Source organism: Cucumis melo, chromosome 5 (genome assembly GCF_025177605.1).
Source record: "Cucumis melo cultivar AY chromosome 5, USDA_Cmelo_AY_1.0, whole genome shotgun sequence".
In the NCBI taxonomy this organism is placed as follows: Eukaryota; Viridiplantae; Streptophyta; class Magnoliopsida; order Cucurbitales; family Cucurbitaceae; genus Cucumis; species Cucumis melo.
In genome coordinates, this window is record NC_066861.1 from 3,560,341 (window position 1) to 3,582,056 (window position 21,716).

Sequence of the window (21,716 nt, forward strand, 5' to 3'; positions counted from 1 at the left end):
TAAAGCCTAGACATTAGGTTGCTCGTTCTGCATATTGAATTTGGAATGTAATTTTACTTTGGATTAATGACAAAAACATTTGCCATTTTTGTTTTAAAATTGTATGTTTGAGCATTTGGGTAGGTTTGATCATACTTGCTTACGGAGTGTTCAAACCTCAAGTTCTTCCCTTTGGATTGTTGTCAAGTTGACTTAAGGGTTTTAGAATTTGATATTAGGAGTTCACTAATTAGGTTCCTAATTTTTAAATTATAGGGTTTTCATATCTTTAACTGATGCTTCTCTGGTAATAAATGGTTTAACAACAATGCCAAAATTATAGTCATGTGAGTCATTGCAATTTAATTCATAGTGATGTGTGGGGTCTTTCTAAAATTACTACTCATAGCGGAAAAAAATAGTTTGTTATTTTTATTGATGATCATACTCGTTTATCTTGGGTTTATTTAATGCAAACAAAATTTGAGGTGAAAGACATTAAATACAATTTCAAACCAATGTGTTTTAACTTTGATCATTAGTGGAACTGAGTACTCTAATGTCTCTTTTGGTGATTTTTTGAAAGACAAATGAATTATTTATCAATCTGCATGTTGGGATACTCCTAAGTAAAATGAGATTGGTGAAATAAAAAAAAAAACATTTGCTTAAAGTGACATGTGATATAATGTTTTCCATTCATGCTCTAAAATACTTAGGATGGAAGCAATTGTACTCACAACTACCTATATAATAAATAGAAAGCCTCGTAAGATCTTGAATTTCAATACTCTCGTCGACTGTCTTAAAATTATATTTCCAGCACTACGTATAATTTGAATTACCTCTCTAAACTTTTTAGGTGTACTTTCCATATACCAAGTTATCTTCAGTCCAAACTTGATGCCAGACTGTTAAATGAATTCTTGAGGGTACTCTTCAAGTAAAAAGAAATTATAAATGTTTTGATAGAAACATATATAAGAAATTTTTTGGGATACTTGTATTCATCTTTCGAGTCCAAATGTTAAGTTCTATGATGCTAAACTTAGAAACTTTTCGATTAGAGGGAGAAATACTACAAAATGATTATACTTATGAAGTGCCCGAGGTTAAGTTTTATACTCAAAGAACATTCAATTAATGAAGTCAAGATAAGATCGTCTATCCATCACTTGGCCAATTTGAGACTCTGATGAATGAAGTCGATAAACCTCCTTCCGTTTCTACTATTTCAACTATTCAAAGTATTTTGCCTGTCATTTCGATCTCAATGTTTCCATTGCCCTTAGAATAGGTATTTGAAGTTTTACCAACTATTCTATTGCAAACTTTATGTCGTATAAAAAATTGTCAAGTAGTCATAGAACTTTCACATCCAGAATAGGTAACTTAAAATTAGTATTTATAGAAGAGATAAATGCTCTAAAACAAAATGGAACTTGAAAATTAGTAGATTTACATAAAAATAAGAAACTAACAGGTTTAAATGGACGTTTATTATAAAATGTAATGTTGATGGTAGATTGAGAAACACAAGAACAAACTATACATGAAGGATTCATTCAAAGATACGGTATTGACTACCAGGAAACATTTACTCATGTTGCTAGAATTAACTCCATTAAAGCTCTTTAGTTTCTTGCACTTAATTTAGATTGGCCGCTTTACCAACTTGATGTGAAAAAATGCCTTTTTGAATGGTGATATTGAGGAAGAGATCTTTATGAACTTACCACTAAATTTTGTAAAGGGACTTGGGTGAAGTAAAATTTGAAAATTAAATAAATCTTTCTATGGCCTTAAACATTTCCCAAGAGTTTGGTTTGAGCGTTTTGGTAAAGTCGTGTCCATTTATGGCTTTCTTCAGAATTAAGCAAGTCACACTTTATTTTGTAAACATTTTAGAGAATAGTAAAATCTCAAATTTAGTTGTTTATGTATACGATATCATTCTCGCAAATGATGACGAAGCATGTTTAGCTGATCTCAAGAAAAAATTGATATGTGAATTTCAAATTAAAAACTTGGATATGTTAAAATATTTCCTAGGAATGGAGTTTGCGCAATAGGAATGGAATTTGCACAATCTGAGAGAGAGACTTTTGTTAACTAAAGAAAGTACTTCCTTCCCTTACTCAAAAGAAACAAGCTTCAAGGTTGCAGAAACTCCTATTGTACATATTCTAAAGCTACAAGTAGCAAAAGTAGAAGAAATAAAGGACAAATAACTATAGCAAAAATGTGTTAGTAGATCGATTTATTTGTCTTATACACATTCTGATAGTGCATATGTTGTGAACTTGGTTAGTCAATTTATGCATGTTCCTAGACCAACCCATTTTAAAGCTGTTTATAGAATTTTGGGGCAATTGAAAAAGTCAATTAAAAAAGATATTCTATTCAAAAGAAATTATTACTTCCAAATAGATGCCTACACTAATGCACATTGGGTCAAAAAGTACTCTAGATTTATCTCTGATTATTGTTCTTTCATCGAAGGAAATTCGGTTTGTCGGAGAAATAAAATATAGAATATGGTGACCAAAAATAGTGCTGAATTAGAGTTCAAAACCTTAGTTCATAAAATTTGCGAGGGCATATGGATCGAAGGAATACCAGAAGAGTTAAAGATTGCCTATAAAAATCTAACCACATCCTATAACAAAATATATCGAGATTGACAAGCATTTTATTAAAGAGAAGATTGAAGTAGAAACAATTTATATTCGTTATCTTCTGAAGAAATCTTGAAACCAACTTGAGGCCGAATGTTGGAATTTCTACATCTGTATATAAATATCAATTTTCAAATATTTATCCTTTAATGTTTTAATTTTTCTTTTTTGTAAATAAGATTCGACCAAAATTGCATATATTAGATATAAGAAAAAAATAATTTAAGATTTTAAAATTTTGTTAGGTTTGTAAATATTCTCAGCAGCTATTTTTCATCTGACATCTCATCATGTATTTAGTCTAAATTTAATCAATTTGTTAGTCAAGGACCTTTTATCCAATTTATGATAAATTTAAAAATGGGTGGTAACTAAGACCAATATAAGATTATAGTTTTTTCCCTTTCCAAAAGAGCCAAATTTACCTTCTTACTTAAGTAAAAATTATCAAAGAAAAGGCAGATGGAAACTTCAAAATTCATGGCAGAGAGTGCAACTAATTAAAAGCAAACTCGGGTAGTAAGGTTAGCTTGAAAATGTCTTTCCATCTTAAACATCAAACGTGACAAACTTTGATGAATCTCAAATCTCAAGCTTTTCTAATACAATACCTAAATTTTAAAATAAGGTGATCAGCTTGGTTATATTAGGTTTGGTTCTTTAAAACCCAAAATCGGCTTTATAATCCATTTCCTGCATGTACACATCCAAACGGTGAAACCAAACCGATACCAACCTGAACAAACGATGGGTGCAGTTGGTTTGAGCAAAATTTTAAATTTTGGGTTTTCCCCAAACCGATGCACCCATACTCTGAGAATTATAGCTGAACCTGAGAAAGAATGTGAATAATGACTTTCACATTGCCATCAACAAATTTGATTTACCAATCGTGCTTGCAAAACAGATATCATTAAAGATTTATCGACCCATAGTTACATAACTTCATCCAAAATAACGATACTTGAAATGCAAGTGCAGCCGATTTTATTCAGAATCCTCCTATCCCTTTAGCTGGCAATAACTCCTGCAAAGAGATGTCAGGAGAAACTACTGGCTTACAGTTAAAAACAATACAACAATATATATACATCGATATGTACAATAGCCAAGTACTCCATTTATTATGGAGGTTTTTGCAAAGTAATGTAGACAAATACACAGTAGTTTGGGTCGGGAATGCAGTGATCTGCAATCTGCATCTCAAGAAATAAAATGAGAGTTTTTCACACTTTTTTCTCTTGAAACAGAGCTGGATACAATTGGCTACTTGAAATCATATATATGTTTAATATTTAAAAGGAGAAAATTTTATGATGGAATGCAGAGATAAAGAAAGATGAAAAGAAATTGTATGTCTTAATTTAACCGATGTGATTACCTTTACCTATCCTCCTTGAGCTTTAGCTACGGGGGAAGGGTAGGATCTGAAAAGATCTTATGAAGCACAAGCAAACAAGGATGTCACTGGCATGACAGTCACATTTGAAGAAGATTATTCACAGTGACTGTGACAGAATTTGTACGCTGCAAGTCCTGCAAAATGGGGGATCCCTCTAAAGCATACAGAAAGAGATGGGAGCATATTGCAAAAAATGCCTTACAATGGAAGTAAACGAGTGTTGAGCTTAACATATAAATTCAACATACTGTTTTATAGACAATATGTGATTGTAAATAAATACAGAAGAGCAGCTAATGTTGCATCATAACTTCATAAGAATGTTGGTTGGTAAAACAGTATGTTAATGACGTCCTTCATGAGAATATTGTTCAAGTGATAACAAATAATGCTCCCAATTGCTAAGGTGCAGGACAAATTATTGAAGTACGATTTCCAACGATTATATGGACACCATGCATAGTTCATAGACTAAATCTTGCCTTGAAAAATATTTGTAATGCCAATAATGTTGAAAATAATCAAGTTGTTTATGGAGAGTGCAGTTGGATTTTTGATATTTCTGGGGATGTCATGGTAGTAAATATTTTATAATGAACCATTCTACGAGGCTCACCATGTTTAATGAATTTGTGCCTCTTTAAGTTGCTTTCAGTGGCTGATATATGTTTTGCATCGGTTATCATTATGCTTTAAGAGGTTTAAACTTATTAAAGACGGCTTACAAACTATGATCATTAGTGACAAATGGGAACACTATAGAGAAGATGACATGGTGAAGGTGAGGCGTGTAAAGGAGTTGGTGCTCCATGACATTTGGTGGGACAAAATAAATTATATTTTGTCATTCACTTTCACCCATACACGACATGATTAGAGCTTGTGATACAGACACCTTGTTTACATTTGGGGTATGATATGTGGGTACCATGATTGAAAAGGTGAAGATGTCGATATATAAACATGAAGGATTGCGACCAAGTGAATTCTCTTCTTTCTATGAGGTGGTGCATAACATTCTCATTGATCAAGTATCCTTCTCAAAAAGAAAAAAAGTTCTCATTGATCGTTGGAATAGGAATAGTACTCCACTTCATTGTTTAGCACATTCTTTAAATCCAAGGTATTTAATTAATTTTAGTTTAGCACATTCTAAGCTTATACTTAAATAATTTTTTCGAGTTTTAACATTTTTTTAAACTTATACATAGATACTATAGTGAAGAATGACTTACAGAAGATCCTAATCGAGTTGCTCCACGTCAAGATGCGGAATTAACCTTTGTCTTGAAGATGTAGCTAATTTATCTTGAGATAATCCAGACTTAGAAGCTAAAATTATAAAAGAGGATGGTGTTGAAAAAAACTAAGATGTCATTAAGATTTGAGAGGATAGTTTTTATTAGGCTTTGATATTTTGTTCTTTTATATGGAAATCTCTTTCCATTTTCTATTGTTAGGTATAGGTTGAATGTTGGACAATAGATGTTACGTTCTGTACTCCTACAAACTACGATGGTTAAATATTAACTTGACAATTGACATGACATTTTATGCTTCTTTTTTTAGTGAAGAACATTTAGTATATTCTTTTTGTTGAGGAAATGAAGAACTAGTATTTTATGTTAAACTTACATATATTATAAAAAAGATTAAAATTTAAAAATAGTGTATCCCTAATGTCTCCGTGTCCTAGTATTTTAGAAATTGACAACTTACCGTGTTATGTCATGTCCCATGTCCGTGCTTTTTAGGTTTCCCTGTTGGACAAATTGCGATGGAACCCACCAAAAATGGACACCGAATTCTCTTACCAAATCAAGAAGTCCGAAGTCAAGCATGGACAAACGATAAAGGTGTGGGTACATAGAACAAAGAGGACTCTCCCCCACTCACTAATCCTAAAAAAATGTGTATCTCTAGCATCTCCCACAATACTCCAAGTGAAATGAGAGAAGGTTGGAAGCTCAAAGGAAATGTCTTTACAAGGATTTCGGTGTGTGCCACCCAAAGAAAGGATGGAGGTGACACTTGCTCATGATGATCGCCCAACATAAAGATTCGGGTTCAATGGCGAAATGCCGAAGCCACTTGGACAACAAAGCTCTATTAAGATCCTTAGGTTACAAATCTCTAAACCCCCTTGATTCACTCAATGCCCAACCACCTCCCAACTAATCAAATGGAGCCCTTCTCTCCATCCACCCCTTCCCAAAGAAAATCTCATACATTACTTGATGCTTTTGCAAACGAAACTAGGAGCCCGAAAAAGGGACAAGTAATAAATAGGAATGCCACTAAGCACCGACCAGATCAAGGTTAGTTTACCAGCTTTAAAAAAGAACTCTTTTTTCACTCCCTGGCCTTCTACAAATCTTTCCACAAACACCAAAGGATTCCCAAGGTAAGAAGAGGGAAATGTACCAACCACGAAATCAAACACATCTGTCCACCTCCTAAGCTTATCGAAATCACTATTTACCCAAAATTTGACATTTGTTTATGTTAATTTTCAGACCATCTTCAAAAAAGTCAACAATGTACTTCCCCAAGCAAGAAAGTACAGTATCATCAGCAAATCGGAGGTGAGATAAGGCTACTTCATTCCCATCGACCCCAAAGGAATCGATAATATTTCCTTCCACCTGTTGAAATGATACAACTTAATGCGTCCAGTATTCACAACCAATAAGAACAGGAATGAGGATAAAGAGTCTCCTTGTCTTAAACCTCTAAAAGCTTGAATAAACACTTTAGAGGAACCATTAATGACTAAGGATATTTCACGCTCCTAACACAGCCCCACTCCCACATCCACATCCACATCCTCCACTTATAAGCAAAGCCGTTTTTTTATCAACAACTTGTCCAGAAAATCTCAGTCAACATGATCATATACCTTCTCAAAATCGAGCTTCAGCACAACACCATCCTTCTTCAACCGGTAATCCTTCAAGGTTTCATTGGCAATAAGGGCTTGGTCCAGAATCTATCTCCCAGCCAAAAAAGCTCCTTGTTCCCTAGAAATGGTGGAAGGCATCACCTTCCTTAACCGATTAGCGAAAACCTTAGCCATAATTCTATAAACAAAGGTGATAAGGCTAATAGGATAGAAATCACATTCTCCTTCTTAGGGATCAGATACACAAAGGTTTCCACCAAAGAGCCGTTCAAGATGCCTCTTTCATGGAACCCTTTAAAAAAACCCCTCCAACTTGCTTTTGATGAGATTCCTTTTATCCTGAAAGAAGGCCATAGAAAAACCGTTGGGGCCAAAAGATTTATTCCTATCGCAATTAAAGGCAACCTTTCTAATCTCCTCCAAAGAAAACGGGATAGCAAGCTCCAGATCCTCCCTAGTTGAAATAGGACTCCAATCGATACCTTCCACAAATGGTTTTCTCCTTAATGACCTGTACTATCCCCATTCTCTAGGTTTAAGGAACCCATGTGATTCTTATTCCTCCTACCATTTGCCGCTCTATAGAAAAACCCGGTACTGCAAGCACCTACCTTAGCCCATTTAACTTTGGCTTTTTTATTCCAACTAATATTTTCATTTTTGATAACCTCAGTGAAATCCTCTTTCAAGCAATCTCTCTCACCTTTCAAGGAACCATCCGAAGGCACGTCTAACTCAAAGGCATCGATTTTCTCAATTCTTTTAATAATCTCTTTCATCTTAACTTGAATATCTCCAAAAACTTCATTGTTCCAAACTCTAAGCTTAATCTTGAGCGCTCTCAATTTTTCCATAAAATGATAACCATTCCACCTTCCTTGGACCGACATACTCCACCAAGATGAAAAGTTGGCCTTAAAGGAAGGGTGCTCAAGCCACATGTTTTCGAAGCGAAACAGCCTCAAACCCGCTACAATAAACCTAACGAAAAAAAGATTGACCAATGGTATGAAGTAACTTTTGGCCTTCACATCTGCCTCGGACTACCAAACCTATCAATCTAGGGCTTAGAAAGTAAAAACTTACCGTCTCACCTGGGACTTTCTCCTCACTAATAAATCTGAGGTTTCATCGATATTTCAACAATTTTACACTACTATCAAGACTCAACACCATCATTGCTATTTTTTGTAGTGATAATAGTTGTGAGTTCCTTAATAATACCCTTCAAGAATTCCTGTCTTCTAAAGGCATTGTCCACCAAAGCTCGTGTGTCTATACCCCTCAACAGAAGGGGGTGGCTGAAAGAAAAAATTGTCACCTACTCGAGGTTGCACGGTCTTTCATGTTGTCTACTTTACTTCCATACTTACGAGGGGATGCAATTCTCACTGCAACTCATCTTATTAATCGAATGCATCCTTATGTCCTCAAATTTCAAACCCCTCTTGAATGCCTTAAAGAATCATACCCTACCATGCGACTTATTCTTGATGTCCCTCTTTGGGTTTTTGGGTGAACAACCTTTGTCCATAATCATGACCGTAATCAAACTAAGTTTACCTTTCGTGCTCAGAAATGTGTCTTTGTTGAGTATCCCTTCATCAGTGAGGTTATAAATGCTTCCATCCTTCCCGAAAATACTTCGTCTCCTTGGACGTAAGATTTCTTGAGGATCAACCTTTCTTCCTCGCTAGTCATCTTCAAGGGAAAGCACAAGAGAAGAGACAAATTGGTCCACATCTTGAGTCCCTACTGACTTTCTTGAGCCATCTTGATTGCCCACGACACCACTAACCTTCCTAAACCCATCCTAAGAGCCCATGCCACCGTTCTACCCACTAAACAAGTCCTTGGATAACTTACTTCAGAAAAAACAATGACTATCTTATGGATTCAGGCCGTTCATACAACAACAATACTGAAAAACATAAATATGGCTACAAAATTATTGAGTGGAAGACCGCCGTCACGGAAAAAATGGGAGCTCTTGCAAAAAATGACATGTGGGATCTTTTTGCTGTTCCAAAAGGGCATAAAACAGTTGGGTGCAAGTTGATGTTACACTCATAAGTATAAATCAGATGGAACTCTAGACAGATACAAAGTTAGATGTGTAGCGAAAGGGTTTGCTAAACTTATGGGATAAATTATTTTGAGATTTTCTCCCCTGGCCATTGCAGAGAAGTTAAATACAGTTTGAGTCCTTCTTTCTATTGTTGTTAATAAAGACTGACCTCTCAATCAGCTTGATGTGAAGAATGCATTTACGAATGGTGAATTAGAAGACCCCCTCGACCACGGTTTTTTAAGCTTAGTTTGAGCATCAGGTATATAAACTTAGGAAGTCTTTGTGTGGTTTGAAACAGTCCCAAAGAGCGTGGTTCAACAAGTTTACTACATTTGTTAAGTCCCAAGCTAAGAAGCACAGACACGAATACGACAGGACACGACAATACGCCAATTCTAAAATAATAAGAAACAAACACGTTGGGGATAAGCTATATTTTTAAATTATTTTTTTTATAATATATGTAAAATTTTAAAATTAGGCCTACTGACACTCCTATTGAATTCAATGCGAAACTAGAAGATTTTGTTTATAAAGAGAGGTATCAGCATCTAGTGGGAAAGCCAATTTATTTATCTCGCAGTAGACCAAATATTTCCTACGTTGTCAGTGTTGTTAGTCAGTTTATGCAGGTTCCCTGCGAAGAACATATGGAATATGTGACTCTAAGATATTTGAAAAGCTCTCCACCTAAAGGTTTGATGTTCATGAAAATGGATAGGAAATACATCGGCGCTTATACCGACTCTGATTGGGTAGGATCAATTATTAATTGTACCTTTGTGTAGAGCAACCTAGTTACTTGGAGAAGTAAGAAGCAAAGTGTTGTTACTAGAAGCAGTGCTGAAACTTAATACAGAGCTACGAGTTTGGGAATCTACGAAGAAATTTGGTTGAAGAAAATTTTGTTTGATCTTAATCAAGACAATGTTTCACCTATAAAGCTCTACTATGTTAATAAAGCAGCTATAAGCATAGCCAATAATTTCATACAACATGATAGAACGAAATATGTGGAGATTGATACACTTTATAAAATAGAAACAAGACAATGATCAGTATCTGTATTCCGTAGGCTTCATCTTGTCAACAAATTGCTGATGTTCTTACCAAAGGGTTACTCAGGCCAATTTTGACTCATGTGTCAGCAAGTTGGGTGTGATTGAGATCTACACCCCAACGTGAAGGGGAGTGTTTGAAAATTTTGAAGCACGTACACTCTTTTTATGTGCTTGACATGTGTCAGACACATAATTTTGAGTGTCATTTTTTTAATCTCGAGACACTATGACATGCTGGGATATTTTAATTTTATTTTATAATATCATTAAAAAATATTTTAAAAAAATAAACCATATTCCTTTTATTATTTAACTTCAGCCCCTTTCGTAAGAAACAAACCCAAAGCACTCTTCACTCTCCTCTAGTCCTCTCCAATCTTCAACGTTCGGCCTCTCCCCTCCCATTAGACGACGTCGACGACTGCCACTCAACCTCCTATCAAACGACGCCGTTGATTAAAACTCTGATCAGACCAGCTGCACTCGCCTTCCGTTTTGGGTCTCGGTTTAAAGGTTTTTCCCTTTTTTTCTTTCTTTTTTGTGTATCATTGTTTGAGGAATGTCTCAACTGGTTTGACAGAAAATATAGAGGTATATGTATATGCTTTTTTATTGATTATTTTATATTAATACTTAGTCCCAACTGAGATGTTTATTATGTTTTTACTTGGGATATGATACTTGGCGTTATGGGGGTGTCAACCTAGTTGAGATGTCCGGGTGCGCCTCCTGATTTCTCTAGGACTCCCTTGATTACAACTTCTTTATTGCTTTCTTTGTATAAATCTCTAGTACCTTGAGTTCTTAATAATAAAGAAATTTTGTCTCCGTTTAAAAAAAAGAAAAGGTTTAGGCCTTGGGCTTTCATGGTGCATTCTTTTGAAAAGAAAATTATGTATTTTTGCATTTATTTATTGTGGAATGTGTACATATGGTGTGAGGCAGTGAGTTTCTGGAATATTATCTGGTATTTTTGGTATGGTTTAATCAGATTTGAGAGATAGTTTCTGTTCTTTGGAAAGGTGCATGAGTGTATCTTAATGTTTTTGTTTTGAGAACATTTCTTTAATGAATTCATTCGATTTTTTATACTAGATGGCATCTTCCTCCTTGTCTACATCTACCAATAGTAGTCAATCATCCACGTTTCTTTCAGTAGCGAGTACATTCATGTCCTCTAGTGTTAATCAAAGATTGAACGAGGGAGGTGGAAACATTTCTTGGCAATGTAAGAAATTGGGTAATTTATCACTTTGGTAATTTATGTTTTAAAGAAGTATTTTCATGTTCTGACATATATGAATAGTTTATCTATAAGTATTATCAAATGTATAATATAAAAAAAAATTACGTGTCACTGACGTATTGTGTCCTACTTTTTTAGAAATTGGGCATATCGTTGTGTTGTGGTGTCGTGTCGCCTACCACGTGTCAGTCTGTGCTTCCAAGGTTGGAAATAAAGGGCTTTTTTTTTAGGGGGCAAATTTCTTTATTAATAATATAATCTCAAAGTACAAAAGGTATATACATTGAGAATAATAAAAAAGCCTAAAGAGCGAAAAGTTAGGGATCAGAAAATGCACCCGGACATCTCATAAAGGGCTTTGTTGATATTTATAGTCCCTAGGGTATTTTTAGTATTTTACTTTACTCTAAGTTTATTTCCTTTTTTGTATTAAGGCTGACTAAAGTATATAAAGTTGTCTTATTTTGTAACTTTCATTGTGTGCGAAAATAATAAGACTATCGTGGTTTTCTCTCCCTATTCTAGAGTTTTTCACGTAAATCTAGTGTTTTCTTTTCTACCATTTAACCCTTTTAATAAATATCATTTTTTAGAAAACGGAAACAAGCCTCTTTATTAATGATAATAAATGAAACTAATGCTCAGTGAGCCACTTTTAACAATATCCACATATGATCTTTCATTTGTTATATTTGGAAGATCCACGTGGTTAACATTTGAAAAAACATCGGGCAAAATCTTCATACTTCTTAGTGAAACTTCATAGCAATAGCAAGAGCCTAATATCATAAAACGTATCCAATTTGTTTAATAAGTGTCTGACGTGCATTTCGTTTGTTTAATATGTGACCAATATACGCAGTAAGGTTGAAAATTCTAAGTGGTTCATATTTCTCATACTTGGATACGCTCTTCAAATTGAAGTCCCTTGTCAAGGGAGGAAACATGAAGGAAACCGATAAATTTTAAGTAATGCAAAGATCTACAACCATAAACCAGAAGATTACCAGGAGAGGTAAATTCAATTTTACCTGAAAAATCAACTCATCGGGGACATGAGGTAGAACTTCTCGAACTGTCTCAGCCATGGCAAGTATATTGGCTAGATTTTCATTTGAGGCACGAGCTACATTCATATTTAAACCACCCATACTACCAGGATGTCTTCCAACAACATTTCGAGGAACTTGTGAACCACCAGCAACAACCTGTGATGGATTAAGAGGCCAAAGGCTCCAAGCAGAATCTTCAATTGATGTCTGGGCATAAGTTTCACCAACAGATGCAAGATGTCTCATCATCATCTGAACTCTACCTAATCCAACTGATCTAGCAGCATTCGATGGACCAGCTCCATCCATGCTCTGGCTGGTCCAGTCATGCAACCAACTTGGATCAAGACTTGTGCTTCTATTTAAAAAAAGGGAGAGAAGACTGTAAATAGTCCAATAGAATGATTTTCATAGCAATGGTAGTCAACTAAGGCCCCAGGCCACTAAATTAGAAGCACACTCATAGAAAAAGCAATCAATTAGACCCCAAAATCTTTTTTTTGAAACGCAGACAAGCTTTTTTATTATTAATAAATTCAAAGTAGAAGAGAATTATACAGTAAGAATAATAGAGAAGCCTAGAAATAGAGGAGAGAGAGGATTAATAGGTGCACTCGGACATCTCAACTAGGTTGACACCCTAAGCACTTTCATCATATCCAAAATACAAGAACAACAATAAGGTCATGGAAAAAACCAAAATAACAATATAAACTACCTAGAGTAGACATAAGCAAGGCTGAAAGTAATAACTCAACAGTAGAAAGACATATTAAAGCCCGTCAAAACTACAAACCCCAGAAATTAAAAGGATATTCCGTTTCCTTCTTTTGAAACCTGAATTACATCATCGTCATATTCCATTTCCTTCATTTGAAACCTGAATTACATCAACGTCATACTTTTTCAAAAGAACATACTTATTGAAGAAGCTTTCTCCACAATAATTGGTGGATTGAGAAGTACCATAATCAATGTGGTAGCTTCTCTCATCAACCGCGACATCCATCAACTCTTTTGAGTGGCTATATGATAGGAGTCGTAATTCAAAAGGAAATTCCAGCAGCTTTTTATTGATGATTTGATGAAGGGATTGAATTGAGGAGATCTCAATTCAATCACAGGTTACAATCTCTCTTGCTTTCTTCTCTCAAGAAATGCAAGCCTAACTTCTATACTCAAAAGTCTGCCTTTCTCTTATGCCTAAGCCCCTTTATATAGACTCTTCTCCTTCTAACTGCTCAACTAACTAACTACTGTAACTAATTCTAACAACTTTCTTAACAGTGATCATCTAACAACTTTCTTAACAGTGATCATCTTATTACAATAATGCCCTTCTGTTTCTAATTCTTTCTTTTATTTTTTCTGCTATATTGAAACAATATTGGAGGTCTAACATTACTCCTCCCTTCCAAACTCACCTTGTCCTCAAGGTGGAAGTTCGGGTATTTGTTAGCAATATCGTCATATTGTTCCCATGTTGCTTCGTGATTTGATAATCCCTCCCAACGTATCATAACTTCCCATTCTTTTGCCTTGTTCTGCCGATAATCTAGAGCTTCCATTGGGTGTGTTGTCCAAACAAAATTCTCGTCCAGCTGTTGTACAGTTGGTTGTACGTTGATATGTTCTCCCACCAACTTTTTTAATTGGGAAACATGGAAAACGGGATGGATTAATGTTCCCTCGGGTAGTTCCAGCTTATATGCGACTGGTCCAATTCTTTCCAGAATTTTATATAGTATTTGGCTGATAGTTTTTCATTCCTCTTTCGTCTCAATGATAGTTGACGGTATGGTCGTATCTTCAGAAAGACACGATCTCCCACCTCATACTCCACATCCCGTCTTTTTTTATCTGCCTGTTTCTTCATTTGATCTTGGGCTAATCGCAGATGTTCCCTTAATGATAGTATCATTTTATCTCGTTCTCTTAATTGTTCATCTAGGGTAGCATTAGAAGTGACTTGTGTTCCATAAGATAATAAGGGGGGAGGTTTTCGTCCATAAACAACTTGGAATGGTGTCATTCCTAATGCCCTTTGGAATGTGGTGTTGTACCAATATTCAGCCCATGCTATCCACTTGATCCACTCTTTGGGTTTATCATTACAGAGGCATCTCAAGTACATCTCAACTCCTCTATTCACTACTTCGGTTTGTCCATCGGACTGTGGGTGATATGCTGAGCTTCTGTTTAGTTTCGTACCGGCTAAGCGGAACATTTCTTTCCAGAAGTTGCTAAGGAACACCCGATCCCTATCCGATACAATAGAGGTAGGAAATCCGTGTAACCGAACTACCTCCTTGACGAACAAGTCTGCTACTGTTTTTGCTGAATATGGGTGTTTGAGTGGTAGGAAATGGGCATATTTACTTAATCGATCTACTACCACGAAAATGACTTCGAAACCTGCTGCCTTGGGTAGACCTTCCACGAAGTCCATAGATATGTCATTCCATATTAGCGTAGGAATGTTTAACGGAAGTAGTAGGCCTGCTGGTGATAGGCATAGTGTTTTATTCCGTTGACATATCAAACATTCAGCACAATATTTCTTGATGACAGTTTTCATCCCTTTCCAATATAGTTCTCCCGCGATACGTTTGTATGTGCGAAGAAAACCTGAGTGCCCTCCCACTGCTGAATCTTGATAACTATGCAACACTTGAGGTATCAATTTAGATGATTGTGATATTACCAATCGATCTTTGTACTTTAGCATTCCATTGCATATGTTGAACTTGTTGTCTTGTTGGTCGTCATCACTGTTTAGTCCAGCTATGATTTTCATTAGCCTTGTATCTTTTTCCACTTTTTCCTTAATAACTTGCAAGTCAAGGGAGATTGGGGTTGTTACGGTGTGTGTTTGAATCGTGGGTGTTACTCTTGACAATGCATCAGCTGCTTTATTCTCAACTCCCGGTTTGTATTCCACGTCAAAAGTATAACCCAGCAACTTAGCTAACCATCTTTGATATTGTGGTTGTACCACTCGTTGTTCTAATAAGAACTTCAATGATTTTTGATCCATTCGCACCACGAATCGATTGCCCAACAGATAAGGGCGCCAACGCTGTACAGCTAATACCACAGCCATCAACTCCCGTTCATATACTGGTCTGCCTCTGTCTCTGTTGGCTAACGTATGGCTGTAAAACGCGATGGGGCGTTTATTTTGTATTAAGACAGCTCCTATTCCATATCCTGAAGCGTCCGTTTCGATTTCAAATGGTTTATCAAACATGGGTAGGGCTAATATTGGTAAGGCTATCATTGCTTCCTTGAGTTTCTCAAAAGCCTGTTCTGCTTCAGCATTCCATTTAAATCCTCCCTTCTTTAGTAGTTGGGTCAGTGGGGCTGCTAGAGTGCCATAATGATGTACGAATTTTCTATAGTATCCAGTCAACCCAAGGAAACCTCGAGTTTCTCGTACATTTGTTGGTTTAGGCCAATTGGTGATGGCTTTAATTTTCTCTGGATCTACTTCAACACCTTTGTTTGAGATGAGGTGCCCCAAATATTCTACTTTAGCTAACCCAAAACTGCATTTCTTCCGGTTTGCAAACAACTCGTGTTTTCGCAGCACCAAGAAAACAATCTCCATGTGTTTTAAATGATCTTCCCAATTTCGGCTGTAGATTAGTATGTCATCAAAGAAAACGAGGACAAACTTTCTTAAGTATGGCCTGAAGATCGAGTTCATTAAGGATTGGAAGGTGGCTGGTGCGTTAGTGAGTCCGAAGGGCATTACTAGGAATTCATAATGTCCTTCGTGTGTTCAGAATGCTGTCTTCTCAATATCCCTGTCTACCATTCGGATTTGGTGATACCCTGCTTTCAAATCGATCTTAGTAAAAAGTGAAGCTCCTCCCAATTCATCAAATAATTCTTCCACCACTGGGATCGGAAATTTATCTGGGACAGTGACATTATTCAAGGCTCGGTAATCGACACAGAATCTCCAGCTCCCATCCTTTTTTTTTACTAACAATACTGGGCTTGAGTAGGGACTCGCGCTTGGTCTTATGATTCCTGAAACTAGCATTTCGTTCACTAGTTTTTCCATCTCTTCTTTCTGATGATATGCATACCGGTAGGGTCTGACATTCACTGGGTTGGTACCTTCTTTGAGATGTATTTGATGTTCTATGCTTCTTCTTGGTGGTAATTTCTCGGGCCATTCAAATACATCACTAAACTGATCTAATATTGGAATCAGTTTTTTTTTTTGTTTCTTCCTTTTCTTCCTTATGGGAGGTTTTCAGTTCAGCCACTTCAACGGATCTGCATTCAATCAAGTAGCCGTGATCATGTTCTTCCCAAGTTTTCACTAGATTTTTCAAGCTTACTCTTGCCTTAGTGAGGCTTGGATCTCCCTTTATGCAAATCTGCTTTTCATTGTCATAGAATGTTAGTGTCAAGTTTTTCCAATCGCATATTGTTACTCCTAATGAGTACAACCATTGCATTCCAAGGATCACATCGACGCCTCCAAGCTCTAGTGGCAGAAAATCTTCCTTTACTGTCCAGTTCTTCATTTGGATTTCTACTGATTCACAGATCCCCTTCCCTTGTATCGCTGTTCCGGATCCGAGGATTACTCCATAATGGGCTGTTTCTTTAATTGGTAATTGTAATGAGGTGACTATCTTTTCAGACACAAAGTTATGTGTCGCACCGCAGTCAATCAATATCACAACTTCCTTGCCTTGTAATGATCCTTTGACCTTCATCGTTCCCGGATCATTCAATCCTACCACCGAATTAATTGACAACTCTACGTAAGTTGTCGTGTGTGGCTGTACTTCTGCAACTCTCATCTCAGCGTTTTCAGCTTCTGTTTCTTCAACGATCTCTAACTCCTCATTGTCATTTTTCACTACAAACATTCTAAGCTCCCTCTGTTCTTTCATTTTACACTTATGATCAGCAGAGTACTTCTCATTGCATTTGAAACAAAGCCCTTTTTCTTTTCTTAATTGGAATTCTGCATCTGGTATTCTTTTTGAGGTTCCTTCCTTCCGTATTTCTCCAGGATTTGGACTTTTCAATGTAATTGTTCTTATCGGAAATGAAGCATTGGTTTTACTTTCTTTATTTTGCTGGTAGTAAGAGTGTTTCATACCTGTTGATGTGATCGCTGATTGTTTCCCGCCAATATAGCTATTCAAATTTGCCGCATTTCTCAAGATTTCTCTATCTTCTACCAGTTGAGCAGTGAGCATCTTTTCTGCCAATCCTTTTGGCTTGCAGAGAATGACTTCAGCTCTAATCCAAGGAAATAGGCCAGTCATAAACGTTTCTTCCACAACTCGATCTTCTAAGTCGGATAGAGGTGCGACTAATTTGTCGAACCGGTTCCGATACTCCTCCACCGTCGTTTCTTGCTGGATTCTCAAAAATCGGCCGCAGACAGTGCCTTCTCTGGTCGATTGAAAGCGTACCAGCAATCTTTCCTTCAGATTCGTCCAACTCGCGAATTTCTCTCTTTCTTCCTGTGATCGGTACCAATTCAGTGCTGGTCCGTTGAAGCAAATCGTTGATACCAGCATTTTTTCCGATTCCGTTAACTTATGAATCTGGAAATATCTTTCTGCTCGGAATAACCACGACTCCGGGTCTTCTCCGGTGAATACCGGCATCTCAACTTTCTTGAATTTACTTCGGTCATTAGTGTTTTCGTCCGAATCGGTTTTTCTTTCCGCACTGGTCTCCCCGATATCGTGACTGGAAGACGCCTTGCCATTCTTCGATTTCGTTGCCGGTGAGTTCTGAATATCCGATTCGTTTATTCGTTCTCCGGTCATCGCTCTCTCTTTCGCATTTGCTTCCATGTATGATAGAATTGCTTGCTGTTGTTTTTCGGACTGTAGTCGCATCATTTCCATGTTTTTTGTTATTTCGATCAGCGTTGATTCGATCGCCGGCATCTTCATCAGTTCTTTCTTGATTCCGGCTATTTCTTGTTCGAAGAGTTCCATTATCTCTTCAATTCTGGTCTGCACCATTCTTCCTCTGTTTTATGGATCGTTTTGGCTCTGATACCAATTTGATAGGAGTCGTAATTCAAAAGGAAATTCCAGCAGCTTTTTATTGATGATTTGATGAAGGGATTGAATTGAGGAGATCTCAATTCAATCACAGGTTACAATCTCTCTTGCTTTCTTCTCTCAAGAAATGCAAGCCTAACTTCTATACTCAAAAGTCTGCCTTTCTCTTATGCCTAAGCCCCTTTATATAGACTCTTCTCCTTCTAACTGCTCAACTAACTAACTACTGTAACTAATTTTAACAACTTTCTTAACAGTGATCATCTAACAACTTTCTTAACAGTGATCATCTTATTACAATAATGCCCTTCTGTTTCTAATTCTTTCTTTTATTTTTTCTGCTATATTGAAACAATATTGGAGGTCTAACACTATAACCATTCAAATTCCATAGCTTAGAACTCAACTATTACCCATGAAATTAAGCTGGACTTCAATATTGTACCTTTGTTTTGTTTTTATGTTTTTGCTCGGGATATGATAATTGGTGCTATGGGGGTGTCAACCTAGTTGAGATGTCTGGGCATGCCTCCTGATCCCTCTAGGACTCTCTTGAGTTCAACTTCTTTATTGCTCTCTTTGTATAACTATCTTGTACTTCGAGTTCTTACTAATAAAAGAGTCTCCGTTTCAAAAAAAAATAAAAAAACTATTACCCATGAAATTAAACTGAATTTTTAACGTTTCAAAAAGTTTTTGATGAAAATAAAATAAGTGTTACCAAGAAACACAATTACTCATGCTTGGAAATGGAAAACAAAATTTGTAGGTTTGGGATAGACCTCCAAGGACTGCCTTCAACCGGATTCTGTGTCTGATTGGGGAAAATCCCTGTAGGGAGGGTCGGTATAGTAGCATTCTGTCTATTAAGACCTGCACTTATCTGACGAGCAAGCTGCTCATCACTAAAAGTTTCTCCTGCACGAGGATTTACATCATTTTCTTGTCTGCCTACAAAAAGTGGCTTTCGACAAGTAGGGCATGAATAATACTCATTTAGACCTTGATCCAACCTGGAATGATGGAATGATAGTTTAACTGTAATTAAGCGCCATTTTTTTTTAAAAGAAGGAATCACACTTTTCATTGAAATAAATGCAAAAAGACAAAGTCTTTAAGCGCCAGTCTCACATACTTGAAAACATGAACTAGTTGCATAAGAGAAGTACATAATCATACCAAGATCTCAAGCAAGCAAGATGAAAAAGGTGGTTGCAGTTTAACTTCTTAGCCTTGGCCATGGGTTCCTGTCATTACCGTACTTTATCATACTTAAATCAATTCAAACCCGAGAGGGACAAAAGGCGATTAAAAATAACATCACATACCCTGCAGATAGCACATTCGTCATCATATGCTTGAAGCTCTTCAGGTGTTGCGTCAGGAAGAGCTGCATTTAAAGCACCTAATGCTTTCCTCAATTTCATGAAACCTCTAATTCGCTTTACAATTGCACTTAATAAGGCCTGCTCCAGTGAGAAAGGTTATGAAACAATTTGCAATAAAAATTAATACATTGACGTACGAATGGTCATATAATATTTACGCGAATGTTCAAGAAGAGAACTGCATCCACAAGATTAAATGTCATTCCATGAAGTCGCCATATATACACGTAATGACCAAGTGCCATCAGTAGTGTTGCCATGTCAAGGAAAAATCCCAGATTTCGTATAAGAGTGCCTTTCAATTCCCACAACAAACCTGCCATTATACCCATTACTCAGAAACTTACAGCCTAAGATTCAATCAAGCATCAAGAAGTATAACTCTTAAATCTTGGAGGGTAAAGGATATATTGATCAATATTGATATTTCATTTGTGCATCGCGGAAAGATCCACTGTTTTGCCCTTGTTTTTTCAGGATGTTTTTGTATCTTTTACTTTTATTCCATTTTGGCTCCACAGCTCATGCTGGTTGTACTTCAGAACATTATATTTTTGTATAATGTGAACTCTATATTTGATGGATGCAATGAGGGGACTAGGGGTGTCAACCTCCCCTAATTGAGATGTTCGGATGTGCTTACTAATCCTATATGGTCTCTTTTTTGTTTAGCTCTTTGTATAAACCTTTTGTACTTTGAACTAAATTATTATTATCAATAAAGAGGCTGATTTCCTTAATTAAACAAAAAAAAAAAAAGATATTTCATTTATGAAAGTATAGAAGATGATGGAAACTAAATGAGAGAATTTTATCAATGTTTAAAAGTTGTGAATATAAGAAGCCAAGCCCTCCATTTACAATTGAAAAGCAAACTAAACCTAGAACTAATGTGGTAAAAAAGACCTCTGTTATCAAATAATATGCAGATTTCTCATAAAGCCCAATTGTGGTTGGATTTTTAATTCTTTAGTAGTTTAGGTATGGACTTCATCGGGTCTCCTCCCCCTTACAACCATATAACTTAACCCAACCATTCACCCTTATCCATAGTGACGTTTGGGGTCCTTCCAAGGTCATGAGCTCCTATAGAAAACGGTGGTTTGTGACTTCTATTGATGATCATACCCAATTACCTGGGTCTTTCTCATCACTGATAAATTTGAGGTTTCCTCTTTTTTCCAGACTCCTATCACAAAATTGAAACGCAATTCAATGCAAAAATTGCGATTCTTCGAAGTGATAATGGTCTGGAGTTTCAAAGTCATACCCTTAGTGAGTTCCTAGCCTCCAAGAAGATTGTTCACCGAAGCTTAAGTGCTTACACCCCTCAACAAAAAGGGGTTGCCGAGTGGAAAAATCGTCACCTTTTGGAAGTAGCTCATTCTCTTATGCTGTCTACTTCCCTTCCTTCATGTCTGTGGGGAGATGTTTTTCTTACTGCAGCTTATCTCATTGATAGGATGCCTTCTCGTGTCCACCTTCAGACTCCTTAGATTGTCTCAAGGAGTCATATCCCTCTACCCGCCTAAGTTCTGAGATTCCCCTTCGTGTGTTTGGGTGTATAGCCTACATCCATAGCTTTGGCCCTAATTAGACCAAATTCACACATCGGGCTCAAGAGTGTGTGTTGGCTGGGTATCCTCTTCATCAGGGGATTATAGTTTCCATCTTCCTTCCTGTAAATACTGTCACTATGGATGTCACCTTTTGTGAGGATCGGCTCTTCTTTCTTGTTAGAAATTTTCAGGTGGAGAGTGTGAATGAAGAGTCTAACTGTACCTCAAAGTCTACCAATCCTTCTCATATTACCTTACCTGACTCCGATCCTCATCCCATGCTCCTAGCCACAAACCAAGTTCCCCGGAAAACTTACTATAA

General features: G+C 36.6%; 1 protein-coding gene across 2 annotated transcripts in view; it reads right to left on the bottom strand.

The window, feature by feature from the left end:
* Positions 1-3,621: 3,621 nt before the first annotated feature.
* The window catches only part of LOC103491275 (E3 ubiquitin protein ligase RIN2-like), a 29,583-nt gene continuing 11,488 nt past the window's right edge, over positions 3,622-21,716 (bottom strand). For both annotated transcript variants that reach the window (XM_008451155.3, XM_008451154.3), the window contains exons 8-13: positions 19,994-20,151; positions 19,776-19,913; positions 19,627-19,694; positions 19,230-19,460; positions 12,371-12,749; positions 3,622-4,193 (exon numbers count right to left, since the gene is read on the bottom strand). In XM_008451155.3, the coding sequence (XP_008449377.1) occupies positions 4,137-4,193; positions 12,371-12,749; positions 19,230-19,460; positions 19,627-19,694; positions 19,776-19,913; positions 19,994-20,151 (1,031 nt within the window). In that variant the 3' untranslated portion in view covers positions 3,622-4,136. The remainder of the gene's footprint in view (positions 4,194-12,370; positions 12,750-19,229; positions 19,461-19,626; positions 19,695-19,775; positions 19,914-19,993; positions 20,152-21,716) is intronic.